Below are 20,134 nucleotides of genomic sequence, written 5' to 3' on the forward strand. Positions count from 1 at the left end.
AACCAACCACCAACACAATTTGCATTGCAACCCAATTAGGTTAATATCCACATATTTACAACTTGTAAATAAAAGATATGCCCATCATATTTACAAGAAAAGAATAATCACAAAAATTATCTAGAGACAGATATGAAAAACTATGTACATGTTACATGTGTATCAAATATAACCCTCGTAACCTCTGTTCCATGTACAAGAGAATTTCAAACGCAGAAAGAAACTAAACAGAAACTAGGCCACAAAATCATTAGATGCATTTCTCCGAAGTAAGTTATGTTTTAGTTTTCTTTTAAATATGGGAAAAGAAGAAGAATGTTTTATATCATTGTCCAGGTCATTCCACATTTGTGGACCTTTATAACATACACTAAAACGAGTACATGTTAGTTTTCTGTATTTCCCTTTTAACAGCAATCTATTTCTGGTATTTAGAGTATGAGATGAAAAGAATAAAGGAACAAGTTCACACCAACGACTATTTAGTTTGTGAACCACATTATACATTATGCATAGATTGTAAAAAAGATTGTGTTCAGGAAGCTTCAGAAGACCATATCCATGGAAGAGAGCATCTGCGCATCTACGCAGTAGTTGTCTCCGTAGGTAAACTAATGTAATTTACGAGGTCTTTTGAGTTTTTTCAAATTTTGAAATGAAAATTATGACTTCAATGTGTTCAATTTTCGTGACAATTAACATGAGATGAGCTAGCCAGCACTGAATTACAAAGCTATGAGATTGTACAATAAATCTTACTATACTTCATACTAAAACTGCTTTCTTTTTGCCCACTTTGAGGTCTCTGCATGTCAACCAACGTTTAAGCTGTTCCACACTGTGTTGGTATATTGACGCATGTTGAAATTTTCACGCCTGCGACGTCCTCTTCTTCCAAAATGACCATATGCTGGTGTCGCAACTCTGTTTGTTTGGGATTCGTGTACAAATTAATCTGTATCTCGTGATACAAATTTACACTTCTTTCTACAGGTAATTTATTTATTTTTTTTATACTTACAATGTTTTTATTTACATACATTTTTTTTACGTACAAATGTTTTTTTTTAAAGTACACTTATTTTTACGCACAATTTTTATTTTTTTATTTATTTTTTTAGTACACATTTTCTATTTTATGGGTAAAAATTTTATTTACAGGTACAATTTTCTTTACGTCCACATTTTATTTTATTTTATTTTATTTTTTTACAGGTACACCTTTTTTTACAGGTACAAATCACGTCTTTAACAGTATACAAATTTATTCTTTTTTCTACAGGAACACTTAAGGGAGCGTTAAATGGGTTAAACACAGCAAGTTAAGCCTGTAACTAGGAAGACACTCCATAATTGTGATGTATTGCTATGCAAAACACATCAACATGCTGATAAACAAAGCCACACATCAATTTGGGAATACCCCAATGACATCACACACATCCAGCCAATCAGCGTCTTGGCCACGCCCCATCAAAGAGCGTGACCTCTTTCATGTTCATTGCACTTTGTTAACTGATCTTGTGCGTACTACATGTATATATTGTACAGTTTGCAGTGACACTCAGACTCCTGACTCTGCACCTGTACACAGCCAGCAAGGGCGCACCGAGAAAAGCAAGTACATTTCAACATGGTAAGTCAAAAATATATATGCAATAATGCATGATGTTGGGGTTTCTTTTGGGAGCCAAATGTTACTATATATACATAATGTATTTTTATTTAAAATTGTATAATGTGTGTGTGTGTGTGTGGGGGGCTTACTATATGTACAGTATATGCGTTTCTTTCTTTCTTTCTTTTTATTTTTTATTTTTAAGCGAAAACCTCCCCAGTCCTTTAATTTCTTTAGAAAAGTAAATCATGTCATTGTGGAGTTCGATTGGCCTCTTTCGATTTTTATAAACATTATAATCGAAGAAAAACGGTTAATTTGTCAAACGAAGGTGTGTGCGTGCGGTAGTTGCAACGTTGTGGAAAGTACCTAGAATGCACCATGTTACTTCTCCCTTTCCGAGAGTGCTTTAAACTGTTTAATGACACCCGCGTTGGAGTTTACTGTAAAACTCATCACTAAACGAAAACAATTGTACATTGTACATTTAAAGACAAGACATGCTTCGTTTTAAATACAAACACCAAATGCTAAAGTCAATGTACCATGCTAACGGGAAATTAGCATCGACTTCCGGGAGTGATATTCCTTCAAATAACAAATATTCACACACAAATGCTGTAGGAACACATACTTACAGATATAGCAATACTCGGTCATACATTCTCCCCAATCTGTGAAAAACAAGTTGTATGGACTATATGCACAAATGACTTCCGCATTCGCCGAATGAGCGCACGCTTCAGCGGAACGCACTGTTAATGTGATGTAAAACTGTAATCCAATATCCTTAACCCACTCAAAAAGAACAGGGTCCGCTCCTTGCTATTATGTCAGAATTTTAAAACTTCTAATTAGATCTCCCAGAGCCGTAATTTTGACCGCTTGAACTCTGGTAATGACCTAATTCCTTAAAATGATTACTACACGGAAATACATACAAGCCGCCTGCATAGCGAGGGAAGCTTTTTTTTTTTTTCTTTTTTTTTTTTTTTTAATGTAAATATATATACAGCTTCCAGGAGGCCAACACGCGCATCGCAGGAACAGCCTGTATTTATTTTGTTGGTCATTATTTCAGTATATTCTTATTTCACTTTGTTTTTCATTTATTTTCAGGTTGTTGTTTCAAGTTAAGAGTTGAGTTTTAAATTATTCACAATATATACATAATATGGCGCGAATTATATACACAAGGTGATGTCCCAGGTTAGCACAGTAAGTCCCAAGGCTTGTGAAAATAATAATAGAACAAAAACATAAGATAAAATAAATATCAGTAACGGTAAGAGAGATGTTTATTCCGTTTGAATGGATGCAACAGAATGAAAATGCAGGTGGCTTCAATTTCACGTGATATTTATTGACAAGATTATTTGTAGTTGACAAATGTAATGTAATGTAATACAGTGTTTAAGAATAAAATGTTCAATGTGAAGGGATGAGTCGGCATGAGGCTATGATTGTAATTGTGAATAGTTGAGTTTTTTCTGTTGACATCTATAAATGTTTTTATTAATCATGATTTAAATATCAATCAAAATAATCTCGATTATTTTTTTTCTGCTAATATAAAATGTTTTTCTATATACAGTACATGCCATATGTATATTTTATACATCCTTCTAATGTCTATTTTGTTGTTTGCTCAGGATTTGAAACATCTTGAAGATACAAAGATATCTTTTGAGGATGAGAGGAGTGACTGGAGCCCATACGAGCTGCACCTGGCGCAGCTGTTCTGCTCCATGGCCTCACAGCTCGAGAGGCAGCGACGAAAGCGTCTAAATTGGAAGAAAAGAGCCGAGGAGCTTGAGGGCTGTCTGGAGACCTGGATGGAGACCATGTGGATCCAGCTGCAACTCCCCAACCAACAACACAATGACAGCGAGACCCTCGTCGGAGGCAGCTTATCGGTTAGCTCCTCACCTCCTTTCTTTGATTGGTTGAATTATGGGCAGCACGGTGTACTAGTGGTTAGGATGTCATTCATTCGGGAGCCGTTCACGTAAAAGAACCGTTCAAAAGACTGGCTCTTTTATTTATTTATTTTGCCATTTTCAAAAAAATGACATGACATGACATATGGAATAGTCCGAACAATAACATTCAATGAAGTTTTATTCTCTTATAACATAAGAAAATATAAATGTGTAGTGTACAACAGTTTACATACATTGACCAGCACGTGCACGTGTACAATGCACCAGCGATATTTTGACTGTTTAGCTGTCACATCTATCAAATCTACCTTTTAGCCACTCACTTCTACTAGGTCGTGAGTCCTTCGGCAGCTCCTCCTCTCCCCCTGCCCAGTTTTTCTCCCGTACTGATGTTGTACGCCTCCTCGCCCCTTCATTCCGTCTCTCTTTTCTAACGTCTGCCATGGCGCTAAAACAGGCATGCGCAGTGAGCGGTCTCCTCTCTCTCTTTTTGTTATTTGTTTCAGAGTTTAACGACCCAATTACAAGTACAGTAAATTGTTTGATTGACACGAATACGCGAAGTTGACGCTCCCTCCAAAAGCGAACGGTCGGTGCGCGCGGTTGGCGGGGGGTAGGCATTGTAGGGGGACGAACGGCTCTCGATAAAGACTCAGTTCCCATCGTTCACGTCGACGAGCCGTTCAAAAGACTCGTTCGTGTGACCGACACATCACTAGAGACAAGCATGGTCTCCCAGGCGGAGAAGCGAACCCACACCAACCGGCACCGGTTGGTTTATGATAAACCTAAATCACAATTCTTTTTCCACTCTTCTTGGTTCCTTTTAAGTGTATACTCTATTCAATAACGGCACTATACTGCCTCCAGGAGGCCAACGCGCGCATCGCAGGAGCAGCCTGTATTAATTTTGTTGGCCATTATTTCAGTATATTCTTATTTTTTTTCACTTTGTTTTTCATTTATTTTCAGGTTGTTCTTTCAAGTTAAGAGTTGAGTTTTAAATTATTCATGATATATACATAATATGGCACGAATTATACACAAGGTGACGTCCCAGGTTAGCGCAGTAAGTCCCAAGACTTGTGAAAATAAAACTCAGTAAGGGTAAGAGAGATGTTTATTCCGTTTGAATGGATGCAACAGAATGAAAATGCAGGTGGCTTGAATTTCACATATTTATTTACAAGATCATTTGTAGTTGACAAATGTAATCGAGTGTTTAAGAATAAAATGTTCAACGTGCAGGGATGAGTCGGCATGAGGCTATGATTGTAGTTGTGAATAGTTGATTTTTTCAGTTGACATCTATACATTTTTTTATTAATCGTGATTTCAATATCAATCAAAATAATCTCTATTACTGTTTTTCTGCCAATGTCAAATGTTTTTCTATATACAGTACATGCAGGGCCAGCCCTACATGATTTGGTACCCTAGGCGAAAATGTACATGGTAGCCCCCCCAATCCCATAAAAAAAACACACACACAAAAAAATTATAGATATATTATATTTAATAGCACACCACACAATAAATACCAAATTCCACAAACAAATAAAAATAAGAAAAATAACAGAAGTACAATGCAATGCAACTTTTGATTGCAATTTTTGCAAAATGACAGTATTTAAAACCTCAAAATGTTTTCACTATGTACATTAATAATTGTGTAAGATACAAAAAATAGTAAATGTATCAATATACAAACTTTGATATATCGTAAAACTTTGGCAATAAGGTGATTCACAGATAATGTGAATAGTGTGCAAAAAAACTTCACTAAATAACTTAGGAACATAACGGCAAATACTTAAAATAGTGCACGCCGGGACCTCCTTGCAGCAAAGGCATCAATTGGTGCGTCAAAGGATAGCTGCCTGGATACTTCTTGATTGATGCTGATAAGTGCCAGTCTAGTTAGCCGTTCTTGTGACATGGTAGACCTTAAATAGTTTTTATTAGTTTAAGCTTGGAAAAGCATCTCTCAGCTGATGCTACAGTCACTGATATGGTAGCAGCCACTCTGAGTGCTACCCACATGTTGGGATAGATTTCTCGAAGTTTTTTCTCCTCTAGAAAAACTAAAAGTTCCATGCTTGACATATTGGATTTTGGCCAGGTAAGAAATGACTGCATCTCTGCTAAGAGTTTTTTTGTTTTTGTTTTTTTAATTTATGAGAGTACATATTGCGCAAATAAGTAGACCCCGAGAAAAAGGCTTGTTAATTCCAGGCCTAGCAGACATGTTGCTACCCATAACAGTCATGGAGCTCATAGAAAATACTAGATGTAGTCGTTTTTGTTGTGGGTTGCTTTTTTTTTTTTTTTTTTTTTTGCATTAGTTAATTTGATTAAATTGAAGATTTTGTAATCTATGCATCCTATTACAACCTTACTTTCATGTTGTGAGTCAAGTGCGTATTCTACAGAAAACATTTTGTCAATATTTTGGAAATTGTTCTTCTGTTTATTGAGATATTGAACATCCATCCATCCATTTTCTTGACCGCTTATTCCTCACAAGGGTCGCGGGGAGATATTGAACAAAATCTTTAAATTTTTCAAAGGTGGTATACTCATATATGCTGAGCACTGTACATGATGCAGCAATAGATGATATAACTGAAATAGTCACCTGGATCTAGAAGATCGAGCTTTGTGTCACTCAAAGTACTGCTGATTGGTGCTTGACTGGCTGTTGCTTCAGCTGTACATGAAACAAAATACATCACTTCAAATAATTTTGGTGTTAAAGCAGGGAAAACAAATCCTTTTTTTCATTATGATAGAATACAATGTCAGAAATTATGGCTGTTTGTATTAAATGCACCATCCATGCACTTACATTCAGTAGCCTCTGGTGAAGATGACACTGAAGGATTGTTTACCACAGCTTCTTTTTGTGTTTGTGTTTTTTAAATTTTCTTTTTTTTCCTTTCTGCAATTTGGCGCCCCCTCCACAAGATGGCGCCCTAGGCGACCGCCTAGCTCGCCTGGAGCCTTGGGTACATGCCATATGTATATTTTATACATCCTTCTAATGTCTATTTTGTTGTTTGCTCAGGATTTGAAACATCTTGAAGATACAAAGATATCTTTTGAGGATGAGAGGAGTGACTGGAGCCCATACGAGCTGCACCTGGCGCAGCTGTTCTGCTCCATGGCCTCACAGCTCGAGAGGCAGCGACGAAAGCGTCTAAATTGGAAGAAAAGAGCCGAGGAGCTTGAGGGCTGTCTGGAGACCTGGATGGAGACCATGTGGATCCAGCTGCAACTCCCCAACCAACAACACAATGACAGCGAGACCCTCGTCGGAGGCAGCTTATCGGTTAGCTCCTCACCTCCTTTCTTTGATTGGTTGAATTATGGGCAGCACGGTGTACTAGTGGTTAGGATGTCATTCATTCGGGAGCCGTTCACGTAAAAGAACCGTTCAAAAGACTGGCTCTTTTATTTATTTATTTTGCCATTTTCAAAAAAATGACATGACATGACATATGGAATAGTCCGAACAATAACATTCAATGAAGTTTTATTCTCTTATAACATAAGAAAATATAAATGTGTAGTGTACAACAGTTTACATACATTGACCAGCACGTGCACGTGTACAATGCACCAGCGATATTTTGACTGTTTAGCTGTCACATCTATCAAATCTACCTTTTAGCCACTCACTTCTACTAGGTCGTGAGTCCTTCGGCAGCTCCTCCTCTCCCCCTGCCCAGTTTTTCTCCCGTACTGATGTTGTACGCCTCCTCGCCCCTTCATTCCGTCTCTCTTTTCTAACGTCTGCCATGGCGCTAAAACAGGCATGCGCAGTGAGCGGTCTCCTCTCTCTCTTTTTGTTATTTGTTTCAGAGTTTAACGACCCAATTACAAGTACAGTAAATTGTTTGATTGACACGAATACGCGAAGTTGACGCTCCCTCCAAAAGCGAACGGTCGGTGCGCGCGGTTGGCGGGGGGTAGGCATTGTAGGGGGACGAACGGCTCTCGATAAAGACTCAGTTCCCATCGTTCACGTCGACGAGCCGTTCAAAAGACTCGTTCGTGTGACCGACACATCACTAGAGACAAGCATGGTCTCCCAGGCGGAGAAGCGAACCCACACCAACCGGCACCGGTTGGTTTATGATAAACCTAAATCACAATTCTTTTTCCACTCTTCTTGGTTCCTTTTAAGTGTATACTCTATTCAATAACGGCACTATACTGCCTCCAGGAGGCCAACGCGCGCATCGCAGGAGCAGCCTGTATTAATTTTGTTGGCCATTATTTCAGTATATTCTTATTTTTTTTCACTTTGTTTTTCATTTATTTTCAGGTTGTTCTTTCAAGTTAAGAGTTGAGTTTTAAATTATTCATGATATATACATAATATGGCACGAATTATACACAAGGTGATGTCCCAGGTTAGCGCAGTAAGTCCCAAGACTTGTGAAAATAAAACTCAGTAAGGGTAAGAGAGATGTTTATTCCGTTTGAATGGATGCAACAGAATGAAAATGCAGGTGGCTTGAATTTCACATATTTATTTACAAGATCATTTGTAGTTGACAAATGTAATCGAGTGTTTAAGAATAAAATGTTCAACGTGCAGGGATGAGTCGGCATGAGGCTATGATTGTAGTTGTGAATAGTTGATTTTTTCAGTTGACATCTATACATTTTTTTATTAATCGTGATTTCAATATCAATCAAAATAATCTCTATTACTGTTTTTCTGCCAATGTCAAATGTTTTTCTATATACAGTACATGCAGGGCCAGCCCTACATGATTTGGTACCCTAGGCGAAAATGTACATGGTAGCCCCCCCAATCCCATAAAAAAAACACACACACAAAAAAATTATAGATATATTATAATAGCACACCACACAATAAATACCAAATTCCACAAACAAATAAAAATAAGAAAAATAACAGAAGTACAATGCAATGCAACTTTTGATTGCAATTTTTGCAAAATGACAGTATTTAAAACCTCAAAATGTTTTCACTATGTACATTAATAATTGTGTAAGATACAAAAAATAGTAAATGTATCAATATACAAACTTTGATATATCGTAAAACTTTGGCAATAAGGTGATTCACAGATAATGTGAATAGTGTGCAAAAAAACTTCACTAAATAACTTAGGAACATAACGGCAAATACTTAAAATAGTGCACGCCGGGACCTCCTTGCAGCAAAGGCATCAATTGGTGCGTCAAAGGATAGCTGCCTGGATACTTCTTGATTGATGCTGATAAGTGCCAGTCTAGTTAGCCGTTCTTGTGACATGGTAGACCTTAAATAGTTTTTATTAGTTTAAGCTTGGAAAAGCATCTCTCAGCTGATGCTACAGTCACTGATATGGTAGCAGCCACTCTGAGTGCTACCCACATGTTGGGATAGATTTCTCGAAGTTTTTTCTCCTCTCGAAAAACTAAAAGTTCCATGCTTGACATATTGGATTTTGGCCAGGTAAGAAATGACTGCATCTCTGCTAAGAGTTTTTTTGTTTTTGTTTTTTTAATTTATGAGAGTACATATTGCGCAAATAAGTAGACCCCGAGAAAAAGGCTTGTTAATTCCAGGCCTAGCAGACATGTTGCTACCCATAACAGTCATGGAGCTCATAGAAAATACTAGATGTAGTCGTTTTTGTTGTGGGTTGCTTTTTTTTTTTTTTTTTTTTTTTGCATTAGTTAATTTGATTAAATTGAAGATTTTGTAATCTATGCATCCTATTACAACCTTACTTTCATGTTGTGAGTCAAGTGCGTATTCTACAGAAAACATTTTGTCAATATTTTGGAAATTGTTCTTCTGTTTATTGAGATATTGAACATCCATCCATCCATTTTCTTGACCGCTTATTCCTCACAAGGGTCGCGGGGAGATATTGAACAAAATCTTTAAATTTTTCAAAGGTGGTATACTCATATATGCTGAGCACTGTACATGATGCAGCAATAGATGATATAACTGAAATAGTCACCTGGATCTAGAAGATCGAGCTTTGTGTCACTCAAAGTACTGCTGATTGGTGCTTGACTGGCTGTTGCTTCAGCTGTACATGAAACAAAATACATCACTTCAAATAATTTTGGTTAAAGCAGGGAAAACAAATCCTTTTTTTCATTATGATAGAATACAATGGGCGGCACGGTAGTCGAGTGGTTAGCACGTCCGCTTCCCAGTTCTGAGGTCTCCGGTTCGAGTCCAGGCTCGGACCTTCCTGGGTGGAGTTTGCATGTTCTCCCCGTGCCCGCGTGGGTCTTCTCCGGGTACTCCGGTCTCCTCCCACATTCCAAAAACATGCATGGCAGGTTAATTGGGCGTTCCAAATTGTCCCTAGGTGTGCGTGTGAGTGTGGATGGTTGTTCGTATCTGTGTGCCCTGCGATTGGTTGGCAACCAGTCCAGGGTGTCCCCCGCCTACTGCCCATAGCCAGCTGAGATAGGCGCCAGCAGCCCCCGCGACCCTTGTGAGGAATAAGCGGTCAAGAAAATGGATGGATGGATGTATAGAATACAATGTCAGAAATTATGGCTGTTTGTATTAAATGCACCATCCATGCACTTACATTCAGTAGCCTCTGGTGAAGATGACACTGAAGGATTGTTTACCACAGCTTCTTTTTGTGTTTGTGTTTTTTAAATTTTCTTTTTTTTCCTTTCTGCAATTTGGCGCCCCCTCCACAAGATGTAGCCTGGGCCGGCCCTGCCTCCCCCTACCTTTCATTCATTGTAATCGGCAGCAGCGGGTCAGGTTCAGGGCGCCAGGACAGCGGGTCGTGAACTCAGTCATTTATTTGAAAAAGAAGTAATAAAAAAAAGGAACTTAATAAAATATATTTACTATATAACACATTTTATGTTAGAAAACACGTGAGGGGGGGAGGGCTTTTTGTGTTTGTGTTTTTTAAATTTTATTTTTTTTCCTTTCTGCAATTTGGCGCCCCCTCCACAAGATGGCGCCCTAGGCGACCGCCTAGCTCGCCTGGAGCCTTGGGTACATGCCATATGTATATTTTATACATTCTTCTCATGTCTATTTTGTTGTTTGCTCAGGATTTGAAACATCTTGAAGATACAAAGATATCATTTGAGGATGAGAGGAGTGACTGGAGCCCATACGAGCTGCACCTGGCGCAGCTGTTCTGCTCCATGGCCTCACAGCTCGAGAGGAGGCACGGAAAGCGCCGAAATTGGAAGAAAAGAGCCGAGGAGCTTGAGGGCTGTCTGGAGACCTGGATGGAGACCATGTGGATCCAGCTGCAACTCCCCAACCAACAACACGATGACAGCGAGACCCTCGTCGGAGGCAGCTTATCGGTTAGCTCCTCACCTCCTTTCTTTGATTGGTTGAATTATGGGCAGCACGGTGTACTAATGGTTAGGATGTCTGCCTCACAGACTCCTTAGTATCATTTTTCTTTTGTGGTGTTTGCAAGTTGCCCATGAGCTTTTCCTCTATATCAAACATCTTTACATGTTAGCTTGAGCTTCATTTAAAGGCGAACTCAAACAACTCCATTAGTCTAAACACGATATTCTGATTTATACTGCCTTTGTGGAATTTTAATTAAGCATGAATGTCCATTTGGTTTTATCTGTTGCAATTTTGCCACTAGCTGTCGACTGAAAATGACATCACAGCGCCCAAGGGCGCAGGTGGAGACCAGTTGTTTTCTGGGTTTTTGTCATGTGACGATCACAAGCTGAGCCCTTATGATGTCATTTCAAGTCGACAGCAGGCGGCAGTAAATGTGTAATAATTTTGATAGGGTTGATGAATTGTTTAATTGACAGTTGGTGTCTCTTTTATTTTCAGAGTGACGGCATGAAGACAAATGAAAAGAAAGAGCCAAGAAAAGAAGAGAAAGAAAAGAACAAGAAGGAGCGTGCCGCCAAAGAGAAGAAAGAAAGGAAGGAAGAGAAGAAGCGTGAGGCCAAAGACAAAAAAAAAGGAAAGAGCACGAGAGGAAACTAAAGAAGGAAAAGAAGGAGCGTGAGGAGAAGGAGAAAAAAGAAAGGAAGGAACATGAGAAAAAAAGAAAAGAAGCAAAAGAAGGAGTGTGAGAAGAAAGAAAGGAAGAAGCAATAGAGGAAAGAGAAGAAAATAATACAAAATGTGTGAGAATAAAAAAAGCTGAAGAAAAAGGTGACCTCCTGTGAGAGGGTGACCAATCCCTGTCACTGTCAATGACTTCATCCATTTGCACTTTCTATTCATTTATCTCTTTTCCTTTTTTTTTTATTGATTTTAAATAAAATATTTCTAAAATAAACAATTTTGCAGACTGTATTTATTGATGTTTGTTTACTGAAAATAATAAAATATTAGTAACAAATAAATGCTGATATGTACGTTATGTTTTATTCAAGAATTGTTTATGTATTGCAAAGAAATGAAAAATGACTTTTTCAATAATGCAGGTGAACTATTTAGTTCAATGATATCGTGACAATTAATGGTAAATTATTCTCAATTTTTAAACAACAATACAGTACAGCTGGGAGAAAACTGCAACAAATGTAAACGTTTTGAAACCTGTTATCTGGCTTAGAACATTAATGATATATGCTATATTTTGTCATCAATGTGGACAGATGTAATTTTACTCTTTTGTGTGTCAAAAAAAATACTGCTGTTTCATCAGAAAATAGCTGCTTGTACTTTGTGTAAAGGACAGATTAGGTAAACAAAGAATATATACAGATCTACTCTATATTTCTTTCAGTACAGCCAGGTCATAAAACCTAAATGTAGAAATGGGATTAAAAAAAAAACAAAGCAAACATTGCTACAGGCCCTTCCCGTGTGATGTCACATTTGTGTGCCGAGTGCAAAGGCAGCCATGCTGGAGGACCGGCGGTCGACACGAGTGAGTTACAAGATGTCAGGACCAGTGTGATGCACCTTTGTTTTGAAGTTCTTTGAGTTAGATGGCATGTTGGATTTGGCAGATGTTGTTCATCTGTTTTCAGGCCTTCCCAGGAGGCTGGAACAACCATCCCATCTGAAGGTGAACTTTCACACCAGGATTTTGGGCCTGTTTATCCCATACATTTGGGCCAGGAACCTGTGACCTGAATAAAGATTTGCAGGTTTGCTAAATCTCACACTTAAAGAGCTGTAAACAAAGGCAAAGTACAGTTGACAAGTTTCAGCATCAGACCGAAACCTCTTGAGTCACAATTTGATGAATATGTTTTCAAAAATAAAAAAGAAAATTTCTTTTTCCTTGTGGTTGCTTTCATTTTGCTATTTCATTTTTTTTTTAACGTGTTGCATCAGGCAACTTGAATTTCATTATGAGCATTCATGTTTTACCAACAGGACAGATTTACAGTACTTTGAAAACATTAAAGTAGTTGTTATAGTTAGTCAATGTATTTATTTATTTATTTTTAGATTAAGCATCTCAATGCTAAAAACTGCATTTTTTTTTTTGTTCAAATAAAATTCTACAAAAAGAAAAAAAAACATTTAAAACCTCTCCCTACCTCAAGACACTTTTACTGATTTCCATGTTGACGCGTTAACATTATTTATTGACTGTATATTTTCAAATAAAGACGTAAGAGCCAGGGCGGCACGGTGTGAGAGTGCTTAGACGTCAATGTAATTATTTTAGATTAAGCATCTGAATGCTAAAATAGTGCATTTTTTTTGTTCAAAATTAATTAGCCGGCCATATCATTGTCTCACTCTGATTTTTGGGGTGTTTATTCAATTAATCAATTTAAAACCTCTCCCTACCTCAAGACACTTTTACTGATTTCCATGACACATTAACATTATTTACTGACTGTATATTTTAAAATAAAGACGTAAGAGCCAGGGCGGCACGGTGTTAGAGTGGTTAGCACGTCCGCCTCCCAGTGCTGAGGACGAAAGATCAAGTCAAGGCCTCGGCCTTCCTGGATGGAGTTTGCATGTTCTATCCGTGCCAGCTTGGGTCTTCTCCGGGTACTCTCCTCCCACATTCCAAAGACATGCATGGCAGGTTAATTGAACTCTGAATTGTCCATATGTGTGAGTGTGAGCATGGATGGTTGTTCGTCTCTGCGTGCTCTGCGATTGGCTGGCAACCAGTTCAGGGTGTCCTACTGCTCAAAGCTGGCTGGGATAGGCGCCAGCACCCCCGCTACCCTTGTGAGGAGTAAGTGGTACAGAAAATCGTGGATGGATGGATGGATGGATGGACGTAAGAGCCATTTTGTGGGATCACATGTAGGTTACAAAGTTGACCATTAGATGTTACTATATGGCATTGCGACATACCATCTCAACTCGATGGATATCACTTTCACAACAGCTGCAACTGAAACAAAGTACTTTACAGAACAGTACATTTTTATAAAGTGCTGATCAAATTGCAGGTGTGTTATACAGACGGAGCTCACATATAGTTTTTTACCGTGAGTTCGTCACATTGTTTATTGGTTTAAAGCAGTGGTGTCCAAACTACGGCCCGGGGGCCATTTGCGGCCCGCCGTCCATTTTTCAGTGGCCCGCAACATGTTAAAAATGGCATTTGACTCAGTTCAAATAAAATAAACAAAACAAAAATGTTTGGAGATGGTCAAAGTAAGAAGGGAGGGTATCGAGGTGCCATTAAAGGTTATTTTAGTTAACTAAAACTAATGAAAAAACTAAAACTAAAATTTAAAAAACAATATTGTTACCGAAATAAAATAAAAACGAAAATGCTTTTTAGATAACGAAAACTAACTGAAACTACATTTTATGTTTACAAAACTAACTAAAACTAACTATACATGTCCTTTGTTTTAGTCTTTAGTAATTAATTTAATGCATGAGCCTTTAGGGATGATTTTAAATGTGAGTTTTAGTAATTTATTTTTATACAAACCAGAATAATGACGTTTGAAAGTATGTCACACAGAAGTGATGTCATCTAGCAGCAGCCAATAGAAAAGTACCTTCAGATGACGTTGCTCCCATGATGTTTTTTAAATATTGCGCACAAGTAATACACATTCAAGAAAAAAAACTAATGCTACTCCGAAACACTTCAGAGACTCCCTGCGCGCTCCTGCCCATTGACGCAAGCACACGGTTGAGGGGCACAGCGGTGGGGGATGCGGGTGTTGGAACGCGACCCGGAACCGGAATCAAAGCTGATGTGCAAAAACACGGAAGTCCCGCGTCTTCCGTGGCATATACCCCACAATAGTCATTTGAAAAATAACTTAGATTTTCTGTCATTGTGTTAGCAGGTACTGGAGCATTCGCGACTGGCAAGGCACAGTGTTTCTCAACCCCGGTCCTCGAGTACCCCATCCCTATGGTTGCAAGTCTCAACTTGCTAGACAACAAGTCGACAGTGGACAAGATAGTCATCCATTGCTGGAGCTCTCCAATGCAAGCCGGCGAGACTTCCTTGTTCGCCGAGCCGCTCATTCGACCAATGAAAGGCTGTTTGCAACCGCGGAGCCCAACCCAAAACACGGGTCGGACCGCCCCCTCAATTTGAATAACATTTAGTCCATTGTCCCTAGGTGTGCTTGTGGTTGTTCGTCTCCGTGTGCCCTCCAGTTGGCTGGCAACAAGTTCAGGGTGTACCCCGCCTACTGCCCGTAGCCAGCTTGGATAGGCTCCAGCAGCCCCTGCGACCCTTGTGAGGTGTAAGCGGTAAAGAAAATGGATGGATGGATGGATGGATGGATGGATGGATGGATGTTTATCCCATACATTCGGGTCTTATAACTTAGCTGTGCTAAAAATATAATGCATGTACGCATTTAATTAAAAAAAGAAGTCTAAAATTGAGAATATGTTTTACCTAATCTGTCCTAGCTATTTATTTGATGAAATGGCAGAATTTTGTGATACACGAAAGATTTAAATTACAACATATCCATCCACATTATTGACAAAATATAGTATATGATGTCATTAATTTTCTAAGCCAGATAATAGAAAGGTTTCAAAACTTTTACATTTGTTGCAGTTTTCTCCCAGTTGTACTGTATTGTTCTTTAAAAAAAACAAGAGAGAATAATTTACCATTAATAACTAAGTAGCTGACAAATATTTTATTTCATCATTTAATCAATCATCTTTTATGTAATCTTACTTGTCACTATGTCATTGAACCAAATAGTTTGTTTGTTTGTTTTGCTTGTTTTAATTATTTATTTATTTATCTGTATCCTCTTTTAAAACACGTCTTAAAACAAATCTGTATTCTTTGGCTTTTGGCGCACCATGAGAGACTTGTTCCTGGTGTTTTGTGGTGTGTATGAGTTTGATGTTTAGTCGACTTATTTATGTATTTATTTATCTCTTTATTCACCACGTCTTATTTATTTACTGATGTAAAATGTATTTACTTGTTTAAAAAACAAACAAACAAAAAAAAAACTTGTATTTGCACTTCAAAAAGTTTGCTTTGCAAAATGTAACCAGTTCAGGGAATAACCCGCCTCCTGCCCGAAGCCAGCTGGGATACTGAAATAGGCTTCGGCACACCCGCGACCCTTGTGAGAAGCAAGCGGTTAAATAGACGCCTTCAAAGTTTGTAAATAATGTGATGCAATTTAAATGGCGGGGCTTAGCTGGAGGCAAAAACACCTTAGTGGCGTGTGGTTCCAGGGCTAGCCATTTTGGTGCCCTAAGCATAAATGTTTTGTGGTGCCCCCCCCCCCCCCCCCCCCCCTAAACACTCCGTCCGCACACCCCATCACCCCTCCCCTGGTAGAAATGAACAATATCTGAGTATTTGTCAGTTTTTCTTTATTAAACAAAATAACTTGTAAGTAGGGCTGGGTTTGAAATATCGATATATCGCTATCATATCGATACACCTTTTCATATCCCAATATCGATACATAAAACCATGTATCAATATATCGACCCCCCCCCATTTTTGTCAATTTATTTACACAGCCTGTACTGTGGTTGTAATTTATTTAAATTATTATTTATTGTTTTTATAAGGCCATGTTAAATGAAACAGATTAATGTAACTGCAATGGATTCAATTCCTAATGTAAATATTCATATTCTTAATAATGCACTAAATTAGAGCAAGAAGTTTCTACTCTTTGCAGCATTGGTACTTTTGACTGTCTAAAATATGTGCTGCATGAATTTCTCAACTGAATCGAAAATCGTTGTGAATTATGAATTGAATCGGGCCCTTGTGAATCGAATTAAATCGATTCTGGAAATCTGAATCGATACCCAGCCCTACTTCTAAGTGTCAATATTGAAGTTTTAAAAATGTTCACAAAAATAAGTGATAAATAATAAGTCTTTATAAAACTAACAATGACAGCAAATACTCAAAATAAATAAAGCTAAATGAATTAAAATAAAACTCAATGCCACTGCTATTAACAAATAAACATCTGGAAATAAACAAAGTGCAAGCAAGTTAGTAGAGGCCCTACAGAGGCACTTGTCTACATTTCTGGGCTGCAAAATCGGCTATCAGGTCATCATATGACAGCTTTTGTGCAATTTCCGCATTTATGTTAGGGTATGAAATGCTCCTTGAACATATTGAAGCATTGATCCTGTATTCAGAAATACAAGACAATATTCAGGGATTCTACAATGAAATATGGTTTTGAACCAACCATGGTACAAACATTTTCTAAATTGATTAGGATTCTGGTATTGTGCAGGCCTATATTTAAAACACAGGTACATGAAAATTTTTCTTTTTTTTTTTCTTTTTCTTTTTTTTTTTGTAACACCAAGTGTTGATGCTTAGTGCCCACTAGAAATAACTCTTAAGGAGTTAGTGAGTATAGTGTCGTATAGTGTGGTGTGCTCGAGCCCACTAGCAGCAACTAGGTTCCTGACTATATAAAAATAAAACCAATCAGATACAAAATACCAAATACAGAAGCAGCGAAAACAGAAGTTGTAACGATGTGGTGGCTCTCGTTAACAGGCAGAATCTTGGCAGGATTAAGTTGCCAAATTAAGATTAAAATATTCTATGTACATAGACCATATTTGTTTAAATCTTGATACTTGATTTTTATTTAAGGCAGAGATTTTTTCCATTGAGATATAATTTATTAGTAAGTTTAACCAGTGGTCGATATTGAGAGATTGTTTATTTTTCCAATTGACAAGGATTATTTTTTTAGCAATAGTAAGAGCTATAAATATAGATTGGGATTGTTTACATGGTAGCTCAGTTATTGTTAAGTCACCTAGTAAACACAATCTTGGAGATAAAGGAAGCCTACAGTTTAATATATCAGCGAGCTTTTCCAAGATTTTAGTCCAGAAATGCAGCACTGGAGTACATGACCATAAAGCATGAAGATAAGTATCGGCAGTGTTTTGTGAGCACTGGAGACAAATGTCGGAGTCAGAGAGTCCCATTTTTTTCATCATATATTGTGTAATATATGTTCTATGAAGTATCTTATATTGGATAAGTTGCAAATTTGTCTGTTTGGTCATTTTAAATACATTTTCACAGATTTGGGTCCAAAAGTCTGGTTCCGGAACTATAGACAAGTCTTTTTCCCATTTTAAAGTCGGTAAATACGTTTTATTTGTGTATAAAAATAACTTATATATTTTTGATATTTTCTTTATTGTTGTTGGAGAAAGCTTTATAATATCTTTAGCTAAGACAGGCAGTTGGAGCGTATCCTGAAGTGTTGGGATTTGTTTCTTAACCATATTTTTAACTTGCAGATAATGTAAGAAATTTCCATTTTTTATTTCATATTTCTGGACCAAGTTCGTATACGATATAAACTTATTATCTGAGAAAAGATGATGAAGGTGTGTAATTCCTTTCTGCTCCCATAAGCTTAAATGGAACGACTGATTATTAAGTTGAAAGTCGGGGTTATGCCAAATGGGAGAGAGCCCACAGGGCGCCAATTGGGAGTTTGTAATTTCTAATGCCTTCCACCAGGCAGTCAGGGTGGCGGCTATCATTGGGTTTTTAAAACAATTATGTCGTTTTATTGATTTTGTAATAAAGAGTAAATCTAACAGTCTAAGATTATTACAATCCTTCTGCTCCAATTCCAACCAACAGTTAGTATCTCTGTTGGGTTGTGTCCATAGCACAAGATATTGTAGTTGATTAGCTATATAATAGTACATAAAGTTTGGTGCCTCTAAACCTCCTTTAGATTTACTTTCCTGAAGAGTAGATAGACTAATTTTAGCTTTTTTTTTATTCCAATAGAATTTTATGATAGCAGAGTCCAGCGATTGGAACCAGTTAGACGTAGGTTTAAATGGAATCATTGAAAATAAATAATTAATCTTTGGTAAAACTTTCATTTTTATAGTAGCTATCCGTCCTATTAAAGAGATCGGAAGATTATTCCAGCGCTCCAGATCACTACGGATACTGTCCAATAACGGTAAAAAATTTAAAGAAGTTAATTCAGTTAACTTTGGTGAAATTTTAACACCTAAGTATTTTAAATTACCTGTAGGAAAGGAGTAGTGTGGATCCTGACTTGTAGGATTCCATGAATTTTCTGTGATAGGTAATAATGTTGATTTTGTCCAGTTAATAGAGTCCAGTTAACAGTTAACTTTATCGAAGGCTTTTTCTGCATCCAGCGAAATAACAACTGCCTTTTTATCATACCGCTGTGACATACTAATCAAGTTAAAGAGCCTCCTAATATTATTAGTAGAATGACGACCTTTAATAAAACCTGTTTGATCGCTATGAATAATTGTCGAGATTACTGTCTCTAGTCGAGATGCCAAGGCCTTAGCGATAATTTTAATATCGGTATTAATTAGTGATATCGGTCGGTAACTTGACGGGAGGGTAGGGTCTTTTTCTGGCTTTAATAAAAGTTTAATTGCTGCTATATTCATATCTTGACGTATATCACCCTTACTTTTAATTTCAGTTACTACTCTTAGAAATAATGGAGCAAACATTAACCAGAAATGTTTAAAAAATATAGCCGGATAGCCGTCTGGACCAGGTGCTCTGCCATTAGGCATACTGTCTAAAGCACGATACAACTCATCTATAGTAAGCGGGGTATCGAGAATATCTTTATGTTCAATAGATAACTGAGGTATATTTAAGCTGTTTAGGAATTCCTCAATATATTCAGGGTTAGGTCTATTAATTTCTGTGTATAGATTTCGATAATAGTTATAAAAAATATGGTTAATTTCTTCTGGTGATTGTGTGCATTCACCATTTATATCTTTAATAGCCGTTATAAGAGATTTTTCCCGATTCCGTTGAAGTTGATTTGCCAGGAATTTACCTGATTTATTATTATGTTCAAAATTATTATATCTCAACTGTTGTATTATAAACTCTGTCTTTTTAGATAACATGTTATCTAACTGTATTTTTATATTCTGTAGTTCTATCCATATTTGATTATTTTGGTTTAATGCATATTCATCCGTTAGTTGTTTAATTTTATCTTCCAGGTATTTTTCTAATTTTTGATCCTGTTTCTTTTTACAAGTTGAATATGATATAATTTTCCCTCTAATTACCGCTACGGTACATGAAAATTTTAATAATCTACCTTTTTAGAGAAGGACTGATAGGGCACTATGTAAAAA

At 37.3% G+C, this 20,134-nt stretch overlaps 1 protein-coding gene across 1 annotated transcript; it reads left to right on the forward strand.

Annotated features, from left to right (window-relative positions):
* Positions 1-1,444: 1,444 nt before the first annotated feature.
* Positions 1,445-11,775, forward strand: LOC144009432 (uncharacterized). The gene is made up of 5 exons (XM_077509169.1): positions 1,445-1,636; positions 3,271-3,534; positions 6,629-6,892; positions 10,630-10,893; positions 11,393-11,775. Exons 1-5 carry the CDS (start codon positions 1,634-1,636, stop codon positions 11,549-11,551), a joined length of 954 nt encoding a protein of 317 aa, XP_077365295.1. The 5' UTR covers positions 1,445-1,633; the 3' UTR covers positions 11,552-11,775.
* The last annotated feature ends 8,359 nt before the right edge of the window (positions 11,776-20,134 follow it).

This window comes from Festucalex cinctus, chromosome 20 (genome assembly GCF_051991245.1).
Source record: "Festucalex cinctus isolate MCC-2025b chromosome 20, RoL_Fcin_1.0, whole genome shotgun sequence".
Taxonomy (NCBI): Eukaryota; Metazoa; Chordata; class Actinopteri; order Syngnathiformes; family Syngnathidae; genus Festucalex; species Festucalex cinctus.